At 45.7% G+C, this 16964-nt stretch overlaps 1 protein-coding gene across 1 annotated transcript in view; it reads right to left on the reverse strand.

The window, feature by feature from the left end:
- The window catches only part of G3BP2 (G3BP stress granule assembly factor 2), a 113880-nt gene extending 97431 nt beyond the window's left edge, over positions 1–16449 (reverse strand). The window contains exons 1-2 of the mRNA XM_082258946.1: positions 16184–16449; positions 2442–2560 (exon numbers count right to left, since the gene is read on the reverse strand). Of these exons, the coding sequence (XP_082115072.1) occupies positions 2442–2536 (95 nt within the window). The 5' untranslated portion in view covers positions 2537–2560; positions 16184–16449. The remainder of the gene's footprint in view (positions 1–2441; positions 2561–16183) is intronic.
- Positions 16450–16964: the final 515 nt, after the last annotated feature.

Genomic DNA, 16964 nt, shown 5'->3' on the forward strand with positions numbered 1-16964 from the left:
ACCCCAGGTACCACAAGTACCTCACACAGCGCCCTCAGCAGGGCCAGGGAGGGAGGGAAATGACACCATGCCAGCCAGACGGGGGATCCCACAGAGACCACCAGCCCTGCCATCCCCTAAGAATGGGCCCACAAACCCCACAAAGGTCCCCAGGGACAAGGGGGTATTAGTACTCACCAGTCCAGAGAAGCGGGCACCGCTGATACGGGAGAAAGTAGGGGTGCCGTCAGCCAAGGAGGGATGCTGGCAACGCGCGGGCCTTCCGGGTTGAGACAGCCCCAGCGAAGACGTAGCTCCGCAGACTCGTCCCTATTCTGAGGGGGCACTGTCGTTGCGAGGCCTGGGCACACCAGTAACCTGCGACGCTCGTTGGCAGGCTGGGACTCCATAAGGATCTATATTACCCAATGCGAGGCCCAGCTCTGCAGTCACTTGTAGTCTTCCAGGAAAAAGTCCCTGACTAACTAGTGATAGTGAGAGCAATAAAAACCAGAAGAAAAGTACCTATTGTCAGAAAAAAAACAAAGACAAACCGAGACACTGGGTCCCGGCTAGAAAAGCTAGCCTACTAAGCTAGGCAGCATAAAACTGAGGACCAGTTGCGACTGGATCAGGGATAGTGACTGGGGACGGGCCCCCTAGAGGTCTAAATATAGAAAAGTTTTGTATTAACATTTCTATCTAGCTTACTCCTGCAGAGGGCACCATTACCAAATAGTTAAGGCTTGTATGGATCGGCGGAGACTGTCAGAGGACGTAAGAGAAAATACTGATTTTTAACTTGTAAGCAACAAGTGTCAAAAAGGCTTAGTCTTTAAGAGGTTAAACCGCACTAACTTACAGACGGACGTTCATTACTTTTATCTAAATGGAACAAAATTATACATTGTAAAACACTGTTTATAGTTAGCTAGCAGCCTTACCAATGTTGATAATCATTAAACGAAGGCTCTTTTTTTTTTTTTTTTTACAGCTGTGAGTGAACAGCAAACAGCTCTGTAAGAATCAAGGACATGCTGTTAAGTAGGGTAAGGCCGATATGCACTTTCCCCTCGATATATCGGTATTGGCCCCGGAACTGGCCGATATTTTTGTGACATTATTCTGCCTTCTTAGGCCGCCATCCTCGTCTTAAACAGCCTCGTCTGGAGTTGGGACTAGTCTCGCAGGAGTGTATCACAGCCATACACCCACCCACAGCAGCCCGGTGCCAGCCAGCCACCCACATCCAGAGCCCCCCACCACAGGGTGCCAGCCAGCAAGCCAGCCATTAAGCATTAAACAAAAATTAACATGTTCAGTACCAGATTTGTATCAAAAATTGTCTTTATTTTTCAAAACTTTTAATGTACAAAATATCGGCCGATACCGATACGTTGCAACCAAAATATCGGTATCGGCCCTGAAAAAACCATATCGGTCTATCACTAGTTTAAAGATCGTGAGGGGGTGAGGTGTGAATCGATATTTCGTTCAGCTCTAGTGCTTACCGAAACATTCAGAAATCCTTCTGTAACCAGTGCCATCAGTAGGTTTGGCAACAAAAATGGGTGCGAAGGTCTTGAGTTTTTTGCTCTTACTCATCATGAGAGGTTTCTGTGACATATTGGTAATGAGAAACCTTTTTTATAGGCCATCAGTTGAGACTGAACCAGCTGATTTTATTTTGTACTGACAAGGAGCAGGGTTGCTCTACTTACTGGTGGATTTCAGCTGGTATCTTGGATTTCCATGATTTCTTGCACCTTCCTTTCTTCATGTGTTTAAGGGCCGGTTCACACTTCTGCGAGTGTGCCTATCGCATGCAATTCGGAGCGCAGTGCTCCTTCATTACATGCGATCGGAGGTGCGGATGCGAATTCAGCCATACACTTTGTATGGCTGAATTCGCAATGTATCCGCACATGACCCTTTTTTCCAGCCGCATCAGGATCGGATCGCACAGTGGTTCACACTTGTGCGGTCCAATCCTGTGCGAACTGTCAGATCGCACTGCGATATGCGATCAAACTGGGGGTGTCGTTAACATTTCATTGACACCCCCAGCATATCGCATATGGCAGCGTGAACTGCCAGGGGTGCGTTTGCGATGCGGGAACAGGCTGCAAATTCGCAGCCTTCCTGCATCGCACAAGTGTGAACCAGGACTAAAACTTTTTCCCTGTGTCATTCCATTTTATTACACAACTTAATTTTTGAATTTTTGTTTTGGTTTCTTTGTATGTATGGATAACATGGGTTGTTAGACGTGGTGAAAATTTCATGTCAATAGCACCTTTAAAAATAGATTTACCATGAAAAATGGTGACATGTTCAATACTTATTTTACCCACTGTATATTTGCACCTTTTCTGAATAGGCCTACTATTGGTTTACAAAAGCAAGCACTTAATATGTTGATAGGTTACAGCCCATAACAGAACACCTTGTTCAAGGTTTACCTGTGCAAAAAGTCTGGAGCTTTATTCAGAAGAGTATAGTACTGCCTGACGAACTCCCGCCCTACAAGCAGGGGACTTGGCTTCTCCATCACCATTTCTTTGGTACAGGAAGTGATAATCTGCCATGAAAAAAAAACAAAAGATGCATTATAGGTCATTACAGAATCTAAGAGCAAACCTGTCTTGACAGAAATAGAACACGTCCGCTGACATCCGATCCGTCAAATCTGGACGGATAGAAACCCAATTTTCCATCCATCGGATCGGACTAGAACGGACAGACGGTCCGTTCTCATCCGATTCCCCCATAGAGAACAGCAGGGACCTGACAGCTCTGTCTTTGCACACAGCGCGGAGACAGAGCTGCCATCCGCCTGCTCAGCGGGGGATCGGCGGATCGATCCCCCGCTGACGGACTCCCCCTGTGTGAAAGGGGCCTAAAACTGAAGATTTTGTAATCCAAGTATATTTATTAACCTTACTTTCATTTAATGGATCTAAACAAATGTTCTATACAACTCAGGTTTGTCAAGATTTTGGAAATTGTTCTTGTGTTCGTGGCGATATTGATTAAAATGTTACTTTTCAAAAAGGGGTGTACTCATTTATGCTGAGCACTGTATGTGATCATAGCCTTATGATTTTTCTCCGGCACATATTCAGAAGGAGTGCTCCTATCGAAGAACAGTGTAAAGAATACTGGGTGTCTACTTATTAATTGGACCAGAGTTCAAACAAAAACATTTGAAAGTGTAAAAGGCCTTTAACTCCAATTCATCCAATTTTGATTGAGTGCAAATAGCAAATAGGACAGTACTGTTGCACCATTTCCACCTTATGAAACACGCTACCCCACAATGACTGCCCTGCTCTTCCCCCTCAAGTTCCTCCTCACCACAGCCTCGGTCACTTTTGAGCCCTGCATAGCCACATTAACAGAGATCTGTGAATGAATGAATTCCAAGTCCGGTCTGCCACGATGGCAGACTTGGCTCTTAATTTTAAGAACCACACTCGTAGTCCACTAACACTTCCTCTAGCTCTCCAACTGAAAGCCCTACTTTATGGGTGGGGATCTGGAGGAAGGATTGACAAGAGCCTGGCATTGCACTCGTGATCCAATAATCACAGGCTCCTTGTTTTGCAGGGTACTGTGGAAAAAATAATTTTCTTGCAAAAATATGCCCGTTTCTACCCCTCCCAAAAGGTGAACTTTAAAGGAGAAGTAGGGCCAAAGCTCTGTGACCTGCATTCAATAGTTCCAGACTATAGAGAGATCCTGACTAATTTTGGCATCCATCTAGATTCCTGGACTGGCAGCTGCTTCAGCCTCTCAGAAAGCAGCTTCTGGCCTGCAAAGACCAGAGCTCCAGTGAGCGCTGGAGGGGCAGAGCAGTGAGCCAGTGACTGACTGTTACTGAAGGTTGAGAAATGAGTGATGAGCAGTCTTTGAACAATCAGCTCTTGGTGTAGGAGGTGGCAGGAGGACAGATGCAGCATCCACCTAGCCAAGCATAATTGTTACTTTTATTTTTTTTAATTCGGAACGTCTATATTAAATCTACTATGAATTGTTTGCTTACCTTTCTGGCAGGCAATCCAGTTGCACCACTTTCTGGTTTTAAAACCGAACCCGGAGGGTTTCGGGAAAACGCTAACAAGATTTGAGCAATACTGTGTGGGGCCGGGGAGTTTATCGCGTACCTTAATAATTTCATATGGATTCTTGATTAATGCAGGTGATCAGCTGGAATTGCCTTGGGTGGGAAAGTGGGGAAAAGATTTGAACTGTAACCCAACAGGTGAGCAGGTCTGGAGGATATTGAGGTTTGCGTTTAAGCCCTCGAGATGCACTGGAATACAGGAGATGAATTCTAAGATTATAACAAGATGGTACAGAACACCTGAGAGACTGCATAGTTGGTACCCAAAGGAGACAGATCGATGTTGGAGATGTGAGGAGTTAGGCACATTGTACCATATCCTATGGACCTGCCCTGGTATAAAGTCCTTTTGGCAAGGGGTGAAAATAATAATTTAGAAATTTACAGACCACAAAATAGAGGAAGATCTGGCTCTGTTCCTGCTTCAGGTGTCTAATATTCCAGCTGGTAATTACGAGAGGTCTATTATTCCTCACTTATTAAATGCTGCAAAGGCTTGTATCCCTGGGTATTGGAAAAGAACACAAGCCCCCTCGATATCCGATTGGATACGAAAGGTAGAGGATAATAGGAGGATGGAAGAGTTTATTTTGTGAGGAAGCAATTAACAAGAAAAACATAACAGAATAATGGGGCCTATGGAACCATTATATTCTCTCCGAAGAGGGTAAACAGTTGATGACAAGTCGATGTGAGGCGGAAGGGCCTATAGGGTGAAAGGGGAAAGAGTCCTATCCATCGCTGGTGACTAACTTTTTTTTGGGGGGGGGGGGGGGGGTTTTGTGGTTCCGATTGGTTTTAAACTAAGTTTTTTTTTTTTTTATATATAAATAAAATGGGAGGACAAATTTAATCGAGATTCAGGGATTGGCTAGGTAGATAAATTAGAAGGAGAGAGAAAGGGAAATGAGAGAAATGTAGTGTGATAGATGATTTGATCTCTACCTCATTATTTTGATTTTGTAAAGCTGATATACTAACCAACTGTTAATTCTAAGATGTATAAACTCCTGATGTTCTCTAGAATAAAAAAAAAAAGTTTAAAAAAAAAATTGTTTGTTTGCAATCACTTCTATATTGATTGATCCTTAAGCGCTGCCACCTTTAGGGCCCTTTCACACCGCAACACAATTTCTTATGCATAATGTCACACTGCGTTACTACAGCCAACCCTATTTTGAACGTTCACCAATTCAGGGGGGAAAAAAAAAAAAAAAAACACTGCTCCTGCTTTTTTTTTTTAAACCGTGATGCAGAACGTATAAATGTATATTGTAAATATGTTGGATTGCCACTCCAAAACACAATGTGGTAGTTAAGGGTGTTATCATAGAAGGAAGCAGGAAGAATACCCTAAGGTCATTACCATCTATACAACAGGAATATGAAGTTTTGCTCTCATGATAAATATGCCTACTCAGCATACAAAAAAAAAAAATCAGCTTTCCTGCAATAGAAAATCTACCCACTCTGAAAAAGTTCTATCAATAGGATTTTGTGGATGGCAGACAATTTTCAGGTTGCGAGGTACTAAACCATTTATCTGCTGTTCTTCCATTAAAAGAATAGTAAAAAGCTTACTACATTGAGTAATTTCAACAGCTCCTCATTTTATCTGCTTTTTTTTTTTTTTTCGGCACAGCAATGAAAAGCTTATTTTCCTAATCGTCTTTCAGGACAGCCACCTCTGAGAGACCATGGCTCCTCCTTCACAGGAAACACCGCCTTAGCTTCATGATTTAAGCCACTCCTGCCCCACTGGACCCTCAGTCTTTCTAAAGTACCTCCAGCCAGCTGAGGAGATAATATGTCACACAACGCTGGATCTCCTGACTTTTCCCCCTACCAGGGACTTTTTCATGCAAAACACATTTTTCGGGTGGGTACCAGTGCTGTCCTGAAAGACTTCTGGAAAAGACCTTACAGGTAAATGTAACCGATTTTCCCTAATCGTCTTTCAGGACAGCCACCTCAGAGGATAAACAAGCACTTAACCTTAGGTTGGGACCACCGCTTGCAGGACCACTATCCCGAAGACCTGATCCTTAGCGGATAACAGGTCCAATCTGTAGTGTCTGACAAAGGTGCTAAGACTGGATCAATTTGCTGCCCAACAGATCTGCTCTGGCATAACCCCAGCCCTCTCTGCCTGAGAAGAAGTCGCCACAGCCCTGGTGGAGTGGGGCCCAAACCCCTCCAGAACCTCCCTCCCACCTACTATGTAGGCTTGACTAATAGCGGATTCAGGCTTGCTATTAAATATTTAGCGGCTTTAAACACCTTTTCTAGCCCCTGAAAAAACAAAAAAGGAATAAAACTTCCTCAATTCCTTTGTGCCATCTAAATACTGTAGGACTAAGGACACACCTTTTAACCACTTCTGGACCGCCCGCCGATTTGCGTCAGTACTTTGATGCTAAACAACGGGGTTATGGCAGCAGATAGCTGCCATAACCCTGGCATAAGCCAAATGGCAGACAGCCTTCTTCAACATAAGGGAGGTCTCAGCGGCGGATTCGCTGCGGGATCACCCTTAAGGTCGTTATCCCAGCTTACCAGACCAGCTGGGAAACGATCCAGTCCGCGCACAGGAAGTAGAGTGAGGGCAAGATGGCCCCCACTCGACTCTATTGTCTTGGAGGACCGGAGCAACGTCAAATGCCGTCTCCTAGCAACCGATTTTAAGAGAATTTTTTTTCTCTCATCATGAAAAAAAAAAAAAAAAAACGTTTTTTAAGTGTAGATGTGAGGTCTGAGGTCTTTTTGACCCCAGGTCTCGCAATAAAGAGGTCCGGTCATGCTTATTTCTATTAGTAATAGACATAAAAATAATCAAAAATTATTTTTTTTTAAAAAACGAAAAATAAAAAAGATAAAATAGGAAAATGAAACGTCGCCAAAGTCTTCAGAAAAATGGAGCAGGCTTCCTCTTTCCTGCTACTTTGCAGAGTTGCCACCAACTGCACTGAGCAGCTCTTACCTTTTTAACAATTCTTCCTCAAGAAGCCACGCAGCGAGATTCCACCGCTCCACCTGGGAACAGCAGATGAGAACCTGAGAAAGGTCCTCTCCTCCATGATTGGCAGAATCCAGATAGGTTCCACGCCAGATCCTTCAGGATCGCGAACCCTAGCCTCCTGGGCCAATGAGAATAGGACGTATCCTCGGTATAAAATTTCATACCGCTGGGGGGGGGGGGGTTCAAAGGGGAGGGCCTGAAACTGAAGGAACATGCCTTCCCTGGTTCTACTGCCAGCCTGAGAAACTTCTGAGAGCTCTCTGTGAATGGAATGTGCAAATATGCGTCTCTCAGGTTTATGGGTGCCATGAAGCAGTTTGAGGGGAGAAGGGCCCTTACAGAGAAGAATTATTCCATACAGAGCTTTCAGTAAATTACTGAGGCATTTAGAGGCCTCAAGTTCAAGATGAGCCCGAACTTCCCTGAAAGTTTCCGCAACACAAAATTGTGGGAGTACAAGCCCTCTGTTACACCAAATATCTCAGGGAGGATAGAGAGGCTGCTGCTTTTGCCGCACACATGTGACTTCACCAGGGGGCTTGAAGGAGCGCTAACTGGCTCCTCGGCTTCCTCTAATGCCTCCCGGTGCCCCTCCACTAGTGGAGGGTAAGGCCAGTGGGGCTGGTGCAACACTTTGCTGTGCTGGGGGAGGGCTAGCCCGGGGCTGCAGGATCTGAAAACCAGAAAAGAGTTTTGAACCGACTGAAAGGTGCTAGAAAGCTCATTGTGTCTTACTGTATGGTCCAGGCTGCTCTAGACTAGGGACAGTCCGATATCGGGGGCGATATGCACTTTCCCCGATATATCGGAATCGGCCCCCTGAGGTTACCGATATTTCAGGAAAGTGCCTGCACTGGAGTGATGCCTGCAGCTAGAGGCATCACCCCGGCACCCATAGCCAACGGTCGGCTGTCTTGTAATGACAACCGATGCGGCTGAGAAGCCGCTCACCTGCCCCCCCCCCCCTATGCCACGGCTCGCCCGTCACGGGCGCCGAAGACCCGATCAAAGCCGCATTCAGCCCTGATTGGGTCTCCATGCAAAAAAAACTTTAGTGATGTCATGACATCACTTGCGGCAGATTAAAAAAAATGACAGCATTCAAAACAGCCAAACTTAGCGTTTTGAATGCTTTTAAGTGCAGAGGAGGGGTTTGGGTTCTTTTAGACCCCCAGATCCCTCCATAGGAGTACCTGTGAAAGAAAAAAATGTTAAATGTACGAAAATATCGGCCGATACAATATGCATTGACCAAAATATCAGTATCGCCAACGAAAAACCGATATCGGTCGATCACTACTCTAGTCTTGCTAGTCACAGGTGCAATCCTACTACTGATCAGTACAGGGGTTTTGACCTGGGTCGGTTCATTCCTCCTTAGGACAACCTGGGGTCCCCAGGCACCACAGAATGAACCAAATTGATGCCAACCTTAGTATAGAAACCCAATCAACATGGCTCAGTGCAGACCAGAACTGACCCAAGAAAACCAACAGCCTCATCTTCCCAAAGAGTTTGAATTACAGACACACCCCACAGTGTCCAGCCTTAACTGATGACACAAGGTCACTGTACTGAGGATTGTTCCCTCGGGAAGGCCATGAGTGCCTGTCCCCTGGCCTGCTCCTAAGCAGAGTGTCACCAGGAGGGTCCTAGTACCACCTACCAACCCTCCAATAACCAAGAGGGGTCCACACCAGTGGAGCCATCAGGTAATACGGAAAGGGAATGCTCACCCCAGGGTTCCTCTTACCTTTGAGTGGCTGGTACTGGCATTACCAGAAGCAGTCCGGGCAACCTCTGCTATCTAGCGCTGAGGATCACGGTGGTCCCGCCGTTCTGAGCCGCTCACTGACCACTCCAGGGTTACAGGCTCACACCAGCCAGTGCCTGGTCCTCTCCCATAGACAGCGACCGGAAGTGCACACCCATAATGGACACGTCACCACACCCTCTGGCCCAGCCTCGAGCTCCATCACCAGCCGCAGAACGCAGGGAGGAACCCCAGGACAGAATAAGAATGGGCCCCCGAGACTTCTTCCTTACCCTCAGGAGAAGCTGGGGTGGCTAAGTGGTGGACCTGCATGTACTTTCCCCAAGGCCCAGGGTTCCACCAAGAAATAGAGACGGTGAGAGACCTCAGCTTCTGAAAACCGGCTTCAACCTCCAAGGGTGATCAGCCCTGGTTCCCAGCGATGTCTCCCCACCAGAGGAAACGCCAAATCCAAGGATCCAGTGGGACAGGATGGGCTTAAATCTTGAAGCTAAGGCGGTGTTTCCTGTGAAGGGTGTGAAGGGAGGAGCCAGGTGGCTGTCCTGAAAAAAGACGATTAGGAAAATAAGCTTTTCATCGCTGTGCTGAAAGAAAAAAAAAAAAAAAAAAAAGCAGATAATGGCTGCCAAAAATGCCCTCATTTAACTTGCTTACGGTGTTTTTTTATAGGTCAAGTGACTCAACAAATGCATCAAAAACACAACACGGGCTATTTTTTTGAAGAGTTTTCAATGCGGAGGAGCGTTCTTGGTGCAGTTTGCCAAATATGCACCAAAAATGCAGCAAGCAAGATTTTTTAACAACCGCTCCAGAAGGTGCCGATAAGGGACAAGTTCTAATTTATTTAAATTCCTGATTTGAATTAAAAAGTCAAGTATAATACATTTCAAAAATAGTTTTTTTTTAATTTTCAACTTCAGTTTTGGCATCCTGAGTTTTCGATTTCGGTGCACCACAACTAAAGGCGGATGGGACTGTGCTAGTGTGGCAGGCAATCTGAGACTGACTCTGGGAGGGGTGGGTTTGAGGGCAAGTGACCAACTGGCACTGACATCACCAGTGCATACATCTATACTAATTATTATTATATATACATATACATACTATATATATATATATATATATATATATATATATATATAGCCAATCAGCAAGTCCCAGCCATGACCTGCTAACAGGCTCCCGCTGTGTACAGCCTAAACCCAGGAGTAGTTTTTTTAGGATTCCACAGTGGTGCATATTTTGAAACGAAGACACGCACTATAAAGTGCACTTTAGGGTGTGCTTAAGTACACCCCCCCGAAGGGGTAGAACCTCTACCTTGATCCCCTGGGGTGCAAGGCTCCTGAAAGGGACAAAGATTTTACAATGGTCTGCCTACCCAGAAAGCCTGGCAGACCCCGTTCTTCTAGGTCAGCCGAAGCCGACCATCGAATACCTGGTCGAGGGGCTCTCCCGGAGACCCCCCCCCCAGATGTAAAGAGTGCCCCCTCGTCCTCTGTGATGACCTTAAAGTTAATAAAACAACAACAAGTTCACTATATGGACCCCCTTATGTATTTATACATGTTGATCATACCCCCCCCCCCTTAATCTCTTCTCAAGAGAGAATAAATTCAGCTCCTCTAATCTTTCCTCGTAACTGAGCTCCTCTATGCCGCTTATCAGTTCACTTTCCCTTCACGTTCTCCAGTTCCCCAATATCCTTTTTGAGAATTGGTGCCCAACACTGAACTGCATATTCCAGATGAGGTCTTACTAATGATTTGTACAGTGGTAAAATGATCTCTCTCCTCCTGGAGTCCATGCCTCTGTTAATACAAGAACGAACTTTGCTTACTTTGGAAACCGCAGTGGGACATTGCATGCTATTAAGCGTATGATCTACTAGAACACCTAGATCCTGTGGGTTTCCCCAGTTTCACTCCTCTTAGTATGTATGATGCATGCATATTCTTTAGACTCCAAGTGCATAACTTTACAAATACTGTATCAACGTTAAACCTCATTTGCCACATAGTTGCCCAATGAAACAGTGCATTGAGGTTGGCTTGTAAGTTGGAGAAATCCTGTAAGGAAGTTATTCCACTGCAAAGCTTGGTGTCATCTGTAAAGACTGAAATGGTACTTTTAATCCCAGATCCTATATAATTTATAAAGATATTTAAAAGTTAGGTACCCAATACTGAACTTTGTGGTACACCACTGATAACCTTAGACCATTCGGAGTAAGAATCATTAACCACTACTCTCTGAATTCTATCTGTTAGCCAATTTTCTATCCATTTACAAACTAATCCTTCCAAGCCTGTAGACTTTACCTTTCAAATGAGCCACGTGTTGGGAACTGTGTCGAACGCTTTTGCAAAATCCAAGTATACTACATCCACTGCCAACCCCTCTGTCCAAGGTTTTACTTCCCTGAATTGTTTGACAACTTCGGTCTTTCATGCATCCAGGCTGTCTGTTGCTTAAAATGTTTTTCAGCAAGAATTAATCTATGTGGTCTTTTACTAAACTCTCCAGTATCTTCCCGACAATATAAGGTAAAGAGGTCTATAGTTACTTAGCAAAGACTTTGATCCCTTTTAATATAGGCACCACATTGCCCCTACGCCAATTCAGTGGTGGTATTACAGTCCTTAATGAGTCCCTTAAAATTAGAAGCAAAGGCTGAAATAACAGAGCTCAATTTTTTTGGGATGCGTGGGTGCCATCTGGTCCAGATGCTTTATCCACCTTTATTTTGTCTAAATATTTCTGGACCATATCACTTTTGAGCCATTCCAAGACTATTCTATCTAACCCTCTAAAGCAAAAAAATCACTGTACTTACCTATTCTGCACCCAATCCAGTCACACGCGGATCTGTTAGCAGCAGCTTCAGCGGGGAGGCGAGTGCAGGAAAGGCACTCAACAACGGAAGCCCAATAGTAAGTCCCATTAATTTCACAAGCGATGTCGGTCATCTCCCGCATACAGCTTCCATCGCTGGAGACCGGATCGGGTGAAAAGGTAAATAGTGATTTTTGCTTGACAGGGTTAAAAAGAATAGCCTTAGAATGTGAGCAGGTTTAGCGTTAGTTAGGTTTTGACTGGACGTATCCTTTAAAGTGGAGTTCCGTCCTCAAAAACAACTTTGGCCCATCAGCTTGCTGAAAATCACCTAAAACATAATTGGATAATCCCGTTTTTTTTTCATTTACTTACCTTGTTTTTGAAGAAAATCTACTTACCTTCCTTCCACTTCCTCCCCCTGTGGCCGCGGCCCGCACTGTCTCTTCCTGCTTGCATTGACTCCTGGGAGCTGAACATCATCGCTCCCAGGAATCAATGTGCCTGCACCAGCCCCGCTCGTCACTTCCGGCACAGGTGCGTCTTTCCCTGCTAAACAGCTTCTGGGCATGCCCAAAAGCTGTGCAGAGATGACGTGCCTGCACCGAAAGGGACAAGCGAGGCAGGTGCAGGGCATTCTGGGACCGAAGAGGATGCTCTGGCTTCAGCTGCCCACACCTGAGATGGCAGCACTGGACAAGAAATTTTCAAGGTAAGTATTTATTCTAAAAGGTAAGTGAAACCTGGGACAGTTCAGAGGCTATCATTGCTGCAATGCACTAGCCCGGACTGTCCCGGGGGTATTTTTATCTAAAGAAAAATTTAAGAACGCAACTCCGCTTTAAGGTTAAACTGCTTCTCTTACAATTTTACAGAATGGCTGCATGCCTTTAGAATCCCTCGCTGAAAAGTTTTTTCCCTATGCTAGGGTTACCAGTACGGTAATTGTACAGTACATTGAGATCATATCCCCTCAAGCGTCTCCTCTCCAGGAAGAGAATAAGTTTAATGCTTGTAGTCTTTCCTCATAGCCAAGATCCTCCAGTCCCTTTATTGGAGGGCAACAACATAATAAACTGTCTCCAGTTCCAGCACATCCTTCCTGAGGGCTGTTGCTCAGAACTGGATGGCATACCACAGATGCGGCCGGACCAGAGTCCTGTAGAGTAGGAGACTAATTGTTTTATCTCTGGAGGAGATCCCCTTTTCTATACATGCCAGTAGTCTGTTAGCTTTGCTTTCTCCAGCTTGACATTGCATGGCATGTACTAAGCCCCAAGGTTCTTTTCCATCCTAGATTTCCCCAGAGGTTCTCCCCCTAGCGAGTAACTTGTGTTCATATTTTTGGCACCCAAGTGCATTACCTTACTGGCAGATCCTAAGCTTAATAATAGCATGCAATGCCAAGCTGTGGTTTCCAAAGCAAGCAAAGTGGTTTCTTGTATTAACAGAGGCATAGACTCCAGAGAGAGAGAGAGAAATATAATTTTTCCATTGTACAAATCATTATCAAAACCTCATCTGGAATATGAAGTTCAGTTTTGGGCACCAGTTCTTAAAAAGGATATTGGGGAACAGGAGAAAGTGCAGAGAAGTGCAACCAAACTGATTAGAGGCATGGAGTTGCTCAGCTATAATAGAGGAACTGAATTTATTCTCTCTTGAGAAGAGGAGATTAAGGAGGGATATGATCAACATGTATAAATACATAAGGGGTCCATATAGTGAACTTGGTGTTGAATTATTGACTTTAAAGGTCAACACAGAGGACAAGGGGGCACTCTTTACATCTAGAGGAAAACGGAGCTGTGAAAATGTGGAGCTCAGGAGATTTCTTTAAAAAAGGCCCGGATTCTTTCCTGGGTGTACATAATATAAATGGGTACTAATATTTGTAGGTGGAGTTGGTAAGGGGAGTGTCCCTGGACCAAATTTTATTTCCCCTGCTGTAGCAAATTGGATCATGCTTTGCTGGGTTTTTTTTCACCTTCCTCCGCATCGGCTGGGGGTGTGGGGTTGTATGGCTGGGTTTTCTTTACTGGTTTTTTTTTTTTTTTATTGCTTGAGTCAGATGGACTTGTGTCTTTTTAACCATTTTTCAACAAAGTGTTGGTTTACACCAGCGGTCACTAAATGGCGGCCCGCGGTCCATTGGCGGACCGCATGATGCTTCTGCCCGGATCGTGAGGCCGTATTCAGCCCCCTCCTCACTGCGGCTCCCGGCTGACTCGCAGTCTCTGTTGTCCTGATGGGCCGCGAGCAGGGGAGTGACGTCACGTGCGCGTCCCGCCCACTGCTCCTGACTGCGGCTCCCTCTCGGGACCCGCACAGCTGTTTGATGCGCGACCAGCGGAAGTGACGGGGGTATAGCAATCTGAGCGGGTATCTGTCAGAACACCGGGCAGCGAGCTAAGGCGTGACACTATGTGCACGCCCCGCCCCCTTTTGCGGCTTTTGGCTCAGCTCCTGGCTCCAGGTATGTGGAGCACATTTTTAGGGGAGAATAGCTGCACAAGCTTTAACAAGTGTGCAGAATGGCATATTTTGTTGTGCTCATTATAGTGCCCATCAGAGTTCTCCCTTGACATAAAATGTGCCCATCAGCGTGCTCCTTATTTTATGCTAAGGGACATGCTGATGGGCATATTTTATGTTAAGGGGCACTCTGATGGGCATATTTTATGTTATGGGGCACTCTGATGGGCATATTTTATGTTATGGGGCACTCTGATGGGCATATTTTGTTAAGTGCAACGCTGATTTACACTTTTTTTGCCCATCAGAGTGCCCCCTAACATAAAATGTGCCCATCAGCGTGCCCCTTATTTTATGTTAAGGGTCACGCTGATGGGTGAATGTTATGCTAACGGACATATTTTATGTTAAGGGGCACTCTAATGGGCATATTTTATGTTAAGAGCAATGCTGATTTACACGTTTTGTTTTGCCCAGAGTGTCCCTTAACATAAAATGTGCCCATCAGGGTGCCCCCTAACATAAAATGTGCCCATCAGAGTGCCCCCTAACATAAAATGTGCCCATCAGCTTGCCCCTTATTTTATGTTAATGGTCACGCTGATGGGAATATTTTATGTTAAGGGGCACTCTAATGGGCATATTTTATGTTTAGGGGCATGCTGATGTGCATATTTATGCTGTGGTACACACTGATGGGCATATTTTATGGGGCACTCTAATGGGCATATTTTATGTTAAGAGCAACGCTAATATACACGTTTTGTTTTGCCCATGAGCGATCCACCATCATAAAATGTGCCCATCAGAGTGCCCCCTAACATAAAATGTACCCATCAGCGTGACCCTTAACATAACATTTGCCCATCAGCGTGCCCCTTATTTTATGTTAAGGGTCACGCTGATGGGCAAATGTTATGCTAAGGGCCACACTGATGGGCATATTTTATGTTAAGATTCACGCTGGTGGGCACATTTTGTTCTGCCCATCAGAGTGCCCATAACATAAAATGTGCACAGACTTGAGATTCGGACCTCGGCCCAATGAAAATTTTAGCAACAGGACCTCCTTGAATTTTAATATATTACACCTGGTTTACACTATTGTGATGCCAGACCTTACATGTGATTCGCACTCCATTGCTGTGCAGATCACAGGCAATGTCTGTGCGATGCAATTTATGGCTGAAATCTCATTCACATGAAAATGGTGCAGGACCAGGTTTTTGTTCGTCCTGAAATCAAATCACATTGGGTGTCCACACCCTTGTGATCTGATTCCTTGGCCATTTCACAGTTTGCACTGCAATCTGCAAATCAATCTGGGGAGATAATTTTACATTAATAATCTCGGCTCGAACCACTGTGCGACTCTGGTGCGATGCGGGAAGAGGCACTGAATCGCAGGGTTTCCTGCATCTCACCAGTGTGAGCCAGGACTTAACCTCATTTACCATGTAGTTTTGCCCACCCCATTATTTAACTTAAGTCTTCTTGTAAGGTTCCCACACCCCATTATTTAATTTAGGTCTTCTTTTAAGGTTCCCACATCCTGTGTAGAAGTTCTTGCCCTGCTTAGCTTAGTGGTGACCACAAATACTGAGATTGAGCTATTTAGCCCATCCTCCAGAACGTTTAGATACAGTGTGCTGGTTATATGAGCAGAGCCTGATGTACGCTGGTGATAGTGACTCCAACTATCCTAGAGACTAGTTACAGCAACAACAAGCCATGCCTTCTCTATTGTTTGCAGAGCTCCCTTCATTACTAAGGAGAGAGCAGCCCTGGGGTGGCCCATGTCACTTCCTGGCCTTCTCGGAGCCCTCTCTAGAGTGGGTGCGGGCAGGGGTGAACTTACCTGTCTTAGAATATCACACAATGCGCCCCCCCCACCCAGACAGAGAGGAGCCTGCACTGCGCCCCTTCTCCACAAGGCGCCCCCGCGGCCGTGCAATCCGGCCAATGTCGCACTCACCTCAACCAGAGCCGGCGAGATGGCCGCGATCCCCCTACACAGGAGGAGCCCCGGGCCCCGTGCGACGACGACAGCGACACAATGTTGTTGTTTTTGTGATTACCCCTCGGGCCGCGGGCGGCAGCTGCAGGGCAGGATTATGGCTTCGTGCTCTTGACGTCACCCGGGTGACGCAGCATTCGGTCACTGGCGCGGAGTCCGCGAGATCAAACCCCAGCACCCTTCGCGCGTGTGCGTGCTCCGCAAACAGCTCAATGTAACGGGTGGCCACGCCTTCCTCAACGTCACCGCGCTGCGGGGTGGGTGGAGCTACTCTGCTTGTTTGTTGTTAATTTTTTTTTTTTTCATTCGCAAAAGCTTTATTTCTATTAGTGCTGCTAACAGCAAAATGCATGAATGTGGCGTATATCAATTATACTCACACTACTGCTGTGTAATATGAATATTTACTTCTGTGTTGTATATGTGGCTGCACAGACAGTCTATGCCAATACTAGTACAAGTGACATTCAGCGTAAATGCATTCTACTGGCCAAAAGGTAAAAGTGTTACAAAACCCACAACAGTAAAATCGGTGTGTATATGCAGTAACACACCCTTATTATACCCACTTAAAGCGGAGTTCCACCCAAAAGTGGAACTTCCGCTTTAGGGAGTCCTGACCCCCTGACATGCCACATTTGGCATGTCATTTTTTTGGGGGGGGAGCGGGTACCTAGTTTTGACAGGTACCCGCTCCCACTTCCGTTTGGAGCGCCGCGGCGCCCTGAGCAGAAGTTCT

Source organism: Pelophylax lessonae (assembly GCF_965119305.1).
Source record: "Pelophylax lessonae genome assembly, chromosome: 1".
NCBI lineage: Eukaryota > Metazoa > Chordata > Amphibia > Anura > Ranidae > Pelophylax > Pelophylax lessonae.